General features: G+C 36.3%; 1 protein-coding gene across 1 annotated transcript; it reads left to right on the plus strand.

The window, feature by feature from the left end:
• Positions 1-1,084: 1,084 nt before the first annotated feature.
• On the plus strand, positions 1,085-4,185 carry LOC106433940 (serine/threonine-protein kinase PBL27-like). The gene is made up of 5 exons (XM_013874783.3): positions 1,085-1,513; positions 1,974-2,170; positions 2,249-2,438; positions 2,615-3,006; positions 3,147-4,185. The coding sequence occupies exons 1-5, from the start codon at positions 1,387-1,389 to the stop codon at positions 3,789-3,791; spliced, it is 1,551 nt and encodes a 516-aa protein (XP_013730237.2). The 5' UTR covers positions 1,085-1,386; the 3' UTR covers positions 3,792-4,185.
• The last annotated feature ends 2,109 nt before the right edge of the window (positions 4,186-6,294 follow it).

Genomic DNA, 6,294 nt, shown 5'->3' on the forward strand with positions numbered 1-6,294 from the left:
TTCATGTATACGTTTGGATATATATCGGTTTTATGGGTATCGGCTTTTTAAATTTTAAAATTAAACTATGTTCGGTTATTATAAATTTTTAGATAGGGTTCAAGTTAGATTCTTTCGAGTCCAAGTAAGTTTTTAAAAAACCTATAAATATCTAAATAATCTATATGTTTAAAAATATTCAAAAAAAATCTATATGTTTAAACTATCACTAAACAATTTATAAAAAGGTAAAGCTCTAATTATCTTTAAAGTTGCTAGACGTTATAATTTGACCAAATGTGTTAATTCAAAGACGATACCTTCTTTTTATAACTTTTAGTTTTTTATGTCAATGTAGGGGGTTTATTATGCAGGCTAATAAGTTGCTTTACACTAAACACTAATGTTAAGTGGAGTAATAGTCAATGATTTGTATATATAATTTTATTAATGATATTTGGAAAAATAAGTACATTTTTACGTATTATGTATTCAGTAATACATTTATGAGAATTTATCATCGCATATTCGGAAAATAATTAAATACATTTCTTATTGTTTTGAAGGAGAAAATAAAAGAAACTGTGGGGGTTTGTGAATGTTTATTTCACAATTCACAAGGCGTGAGAGCAAAAGCATATCCTCTATGTGGGGCCTTCTTTCCGACCGTAATGATTCTTATTTATCTTCTGAAGCCGTTAATTTAGCCTTTAATTTATACTAGTTAGCTTCAAAATGTAATTAGCCTCAAACTGTATAATCACATGTATGATATACTTATTTTTTCATAACACATTTCATCACTTTGCATAACAGATACCATTTCTGGCCAGATAAACTTGTATATTCCAGTATGTTTCACCTTATGTATGTGAAAATTTAAACAGCTTATTTTATAAAATTTATTTTTCGATAAGATAAATGTTTTAAGCAGGGGGATTAATTTATGTTGGCAATTAATCTCACATTTAAACAGAAACTTATTCCCTTAATCTAACTTTAACTTTTCGATTAAGAAAAAGATTATCCCTTTGATGGTTTTATTACATGTCAAACCATTTGTAATAAAATTTCATATCTTTTTTTTTCTTATATTTTTCCTTTTACCTTCCCCTTCTCGCGTAGCACCCACATCCAAAAAAAAGAAGAGTAACCTCGATTTGTTGATCTGCCGCTGGTCTCGATCTCCCACCAAAGATCTCGAGAAAGAGAGAGAGACGCATTGAAAAAAGGCTGCGGCTTTTGGTCTTTATTACTCTATTTTCCTGTTTGGTTTCACAGTAAAAAAAAATCTCGAGATGTGTTGAGCTTTATCATGTTGGGATAATCTCCGGTTGATTGATTCTGTCGGAAAGGTTTCTTTGTTTTATTAGAATTTCGATATCTCCGAGGACTTAAGCTTCGGAGATGAGTTGGTGTTGTTTGCCTTGCTTTGGATCTTCTGCTAAAGACGCTGATTCGAAAGATTCGTTGAAGAAAGAAGTTTCAGCTAAAGACGGCTCTGTTACTCAGCAGTCTCACCGTGCCAGCTTAGGTGAACATTTTTTTTTCATATAAAGCCTTTTGGGATCTGTTGAGTTTTGGTCTCTTAGATCGATTTAGCCTTCTGGGTTCTCATAAAGTTTGTTCCTTTTGGTGATGTTTCTGATCTAAATTCATATTCTGTAGCTTCACGGCTACAAAGCTTGTAGGACTCTAGTTCATGAGAGATCTAATGTGTTTTGTGAGCTTTGATTATAGTTATCTATACATGGAATGCAATTAGGAGATGTCAAGTTAGTTTTCTAAACGCTATCCATCAAACAAGGAATCATAAAAACGTTAGCTTTAGGGTTTGGTTTGAGGAATGAAGAGTTCTGGATAAGGATATTCTATAATTCTAGACATCACTAGTTCAATGTTTGGTCTACTTCTACTAGTCAGTTACTTCATAAGCTGCTTACTGCGCATTGCTTTGTAACGAAAAGTACTAACCTTTCCTCTCTTTGGTGTAGACAAATCAAAGTCTCGAGGAGGTTCTGAACATAAGGAGCTAACCGCTCCAAAAGAAGGGCCAACCGCTAACATCGCTGCACAAACGTTTACTTTCAGAGAGTTAGCTGCCGCCACTAAGAACTTTAGACCGGAATGTCTTCTTGGAGAAGGAGGCTTCGGACGTGTTTACAAGGGCCGTCTAGAGAGCACAGGACAGGTAATGATCCTTGAAAATCAACATGATAATCAAACTCAAGTGTTTTACTATTATGTATTTGGTTTTGATGATATGCAGATAGTAGCTGTTAAGCAGCTAGATAGAAACGGTCTACAAGGAAACAGAGAGTTTCTGGTAGAGGTTCTCATGCTGAGCCTTCTGCATCATACCAACCTTGTGAATTTGATTGGCTATTGCGCTGATGGTGACCAACGTCTTCTTGTTTACGAGTATATGGCACTAGGCTCCTTGGAAGATCACCTACACGGTAAGCTTATCGATATTTCCCCACTCTATTACCATATACAGAAACTAGGGCGTTGTCTAGTCCTATTGTATTTGATATATTGGGAAAGTTTTTAGCATGTGTTTGATGTATTATTTATGGTAAAAGTATCATAACCTTGCAAATAGTTTATATGGTGAGTTTTTGTTCTCTGTCAGATCTTCCACCAAGTAAAGAGCCTCTGGACTGGAACACGAGGATGACAATAGCTGCAGGAGCAGCTAAAGGACTTGAGTATTTGCATGATAAAGCAAACCCGCCTGTGATCTACAGAGACTTGAAATCATCTAATATTCTTCTAGGAGATGGCTATCACCCAAAGTTATCTGATTTCGGGTTAGCTAAGCTAGGTCCTGTGGGGGATAAAACACACGTCTCAACTCGTGTTATGGGCACGTATGGCTACTGTGCACCAGAATACGCCATGACAGGGCAACTGACGTTGAAATCAGATGTTTACAGCTTTGGAGTTGTGTTTTTGGAGCTCATCACGGGGAGAAAAGCTATAGATAACGCTCGAGCACCAGGAGAGCATAACCTCGTCGCATGGGTACGTTTAAAAATCTCAACTTTGCATATCTTTAAAACATAAATTCTCAACCTTTACACATAAAGTCTCAACCTTTTTGTATTCTAATGTTATAACTAAGTTTTGGGTCGTTGTGGGTTATGTTTTGTATCGTTACACAGGCTAGGCCGTTGTTTAAGGATCGTAGGAAGTTTCCAAAGATGGCGGATCCATCGCTGCAAGGGCGTTATCCAATGCGTGGTCTGTATCAAGCGCTTGCGGTTGCAGCAATGTGTTTACAGGAACAAGCAGCGACAAGACCGTTGATAGGAGACGTGGTGACAGCTCTAACTTACTTAGCTTCTCAAACCTTTGACCCAAACGCGCCAAACGGCCAAAACAGTAGAAGCGGTGGCGGTGGCGGGCCGCCGTTTATCAGGACGGGGGATGAAAGGAGAAGCTTAGGAGATGGGAGTAGTTTGGATAGTCCTGCGGAGACTCGTAGCCGGCTAGGGTCACCGGGGACTCACAAGAACTCTCCTGATTACAGGAGAAGGGATATGGTGAGGGAAGTGAATGCTGGATCAGAGGCTGGGAGCGAGGCTGGAGGAGGGTCAGGGAGGAAGTGGGGGTTAAGCGATGTGGAAGGGACGGAGTCACAGAGAGGGAGTCCAGCGAGTGTTGGGAGGGGAGGGAGAGGGACTCCGAGGAACAGGGATTTAGATAGAGAGAGAGCGGTGGCGGAGGCAAAGGTGTGGGGAGAGAATTGGAGGGAGAGGAAGAGAGGAACCAATGGACCGGGAAGCTTTGATAGTTCAAATGACTGAGAAGGGAAAGATTTTAAAAGCTTTTGTATGTTTGAACATGAGATAGGTTTTGTCTTTTATGGCAAGAGGCTTTGTGGTTATATGGAACATTTGTTGGGTCTGGTCGGGTCAGTTGTCGGATTTGATGTCTGAGTCAGAGGGGAGACTCTTCAATGTATCGTGGTTGAAGCTCAAGAACAAGAAGAATGGTGAGTAGAGGGATTAGGAGGGGAAAGAAAATGGTTCTTTAAGTCATGTTTTTGTTTTTATTAAATGGGTTGTATATGTAATAGGGGAGGGAGAGTCTTGAGTCGATTTTAATGTTGTACTGTTTTTAATGTATCATGTGTATGGATTAGAGTCTATGGAAAGAGAGAAAAAAAAAAAGAAACTCCAGCTAAGTCGGCTTCTTTTCTTTGTGATGAGAGCTACGGTTATGTGCTCTGTTCAAATCCGACCACAAAAGGAGACTTCACTACTATGCCCACATCTTCTTTCGGCAAAGACTAATATTTCACCAACACTGTCACCATGCATATTGTATTAATTGGTTGTAACCTAATAGTAGAAGCTTTCATCTGTAGAACTGGCTCCCAAGATGGTCTCAAAAGTCTTTTAAAGGGACGGAGAATGTCAAGTGGCCTGCATCTATGTTAGTAAGATGTACACGAAACGAATACATTTTTTGCAGCCTTTGACTTACATTCTCCACATCCCACGTTTTTTTTGTAATTTCTTAAGAAGTTTAAACTCATGAACCTTGTTTATCATCATCAAAAATTTAGATCTAATGATATTACTCATTTAGTTCCAGTGTATATGTCACTTAATTTTTTCTTCACAAGAAATTATAAATAATTAATAACTATCTATTTCTACCAGTAGTTGACTATTAAAGTTCAATAGTATTCTAAATTTCATTTTAAATATATAGATAAATCAATATAAAATAAATAAACTTGTAAAAACACTTCAACCAGATACCATTTGCAACCTAACGAATAATATTTTCTTTTTCTTTCTCGAAGCTCATGTGATTTTGTTTCTATATATTATTTCCATTTTAAGTAATAGTGAAATTCTAAAAGAAGGATAGGTTTGTCGTACCATCACGTGGGCCGGTGAGCATGGTGGGCGCAATGTAACTGATTCAAGCAACGAACACTTGACCTTTTATTACTATTGCAGGCTGCAACTCTCACTATACTTTCATTGCCTCAAGAATGATCAATCTGTTATAAATTAAGCATTGAAATGATCATCCACTTCTTTACCAAACTCAAGCACTATGATCATTCACTCCTTTACCAACTCAAGCACTATGATCATCTACTCATCAAGCATTATGATCACCCACTCATTTACCAAACTAAGCACCATCTTTGTTATTTTATGTATTGTTGTTCACTATAAATACCATCACTCATCTCACTCTTTTGTACACCATAAACAAGAACAAGAGTTTATAATCAAAGAACCATTACATCTTCTTCTTCTTCCTTATAATAAACTCTCTCCCTCATATTAGTGTTATTTGCTTCATACGGGTATTAAATTCTACTCTTATTTAAATTTCTCGATACTATAAATTATAAGTTATTTCATAACACGTTATCAGCACGATCACTCTACGATTCGGTAAAATTTATTTGTATCATTTATACCCTGTTATAATGGTCGGTATACCGCCTCTACTATTATTTATATCATGTTATAATGGCCGGAATACTGCCTATATTATTTACTAGTAATTTAATTTATTTATTGGTCGGCCGAACCGCCTTATATCCTGTTTATTATTTATTGGTCGGTCGAGCCGCCTTATATCCTGTTTATTATTTATTGGTCGGCCGAGCCGCCTTATATCCTGTTTATTATTTATTGGTCGGCTGAGCCGCCTTATATTCTGTTTATTATTAATTGGTCGGCCGAGCCGCCGTATAATTTATTTGATATTATGCATTGATCGGCTGAGCCGTCGCATGATTTATTGTCATATAACATAAATATTTCATTGTCATAATTTTTCACTTTTATGAAATTTTATAGATTTGATTGACCGTTTAATACGATATTTTTGAACTAATTTTTGGTGCACTCGATTTAACCCCAACGGTCACAAAGAATTTTTTTCAAAAATTTCCCCTTTCTCCAACGGTCATGAACAGTAATTTTCATCTATAAATACAACTCATTTTCACTTCATTTCATCATCCAAAACATTTCATCTTCTCTCAAAAATTTCAAAATCGCTCTCCTCCGATTTTTCAAGAAAGATGATTCGCGCACTTTTGTTTTTATGTGCCATTTTTATTTGTGTTTCTATTTATGGTTTATTCGATGGAGAATTTACTCCGAGTGAATTTAAGATGATTATCGGTTTAATTTTATTTACATCGCTTCTCCTTGTAATTGCTTGTATGATTAATGTAAACGGTTTTTAAATTATGAAGTTCATAATAAATGGTTCATTTTAAAATTGCAAAATTCTAAATATATATATATATATATAGTCATTTTAGAC

Source organism: Brassica napus, chromosome C3 (assembly GCF_020379485.1).
Source record: "Brassica napus cultivar Da-Ae chromosome C3, Da-Ae, whole genome shotgun sequence".
Taxonomy (NCBI): Eukaryota; Viridiplantae; Streptophyta; class Magnoliopsida; order Brassicales; family Brassicaceae; genus Brassica; species Brassica napus.

What these genes read in the sequence shown, in the direction of transcription:
- LOC106433940 (XM_013874783.3), top strand. Translation starts at nt 1,387, where the DNA reads ATGAGTTGGTGTTGTTTGCCTTGCTTTGGATCTTCTGCTAAAGACGCT. An exon ending in GTCTCACCGTGCCAGCTTAG is followed by an intron (nt 1,514 to 1,973) that starts GTGAACATTTTT and finishes TCTTTGGTGTAG; the next exon opens with ACAAATCAAAGTCTCGAGGA. An exon ending in AGCATAACCTCGTCGCATGG is followed by an intron (nt 3,007 to 3,146) that starts GTACGTTTAAAA and finishes ATCGTTACACAG; the next exon opens with GCTAGGCCGTTGTTTAAGGA.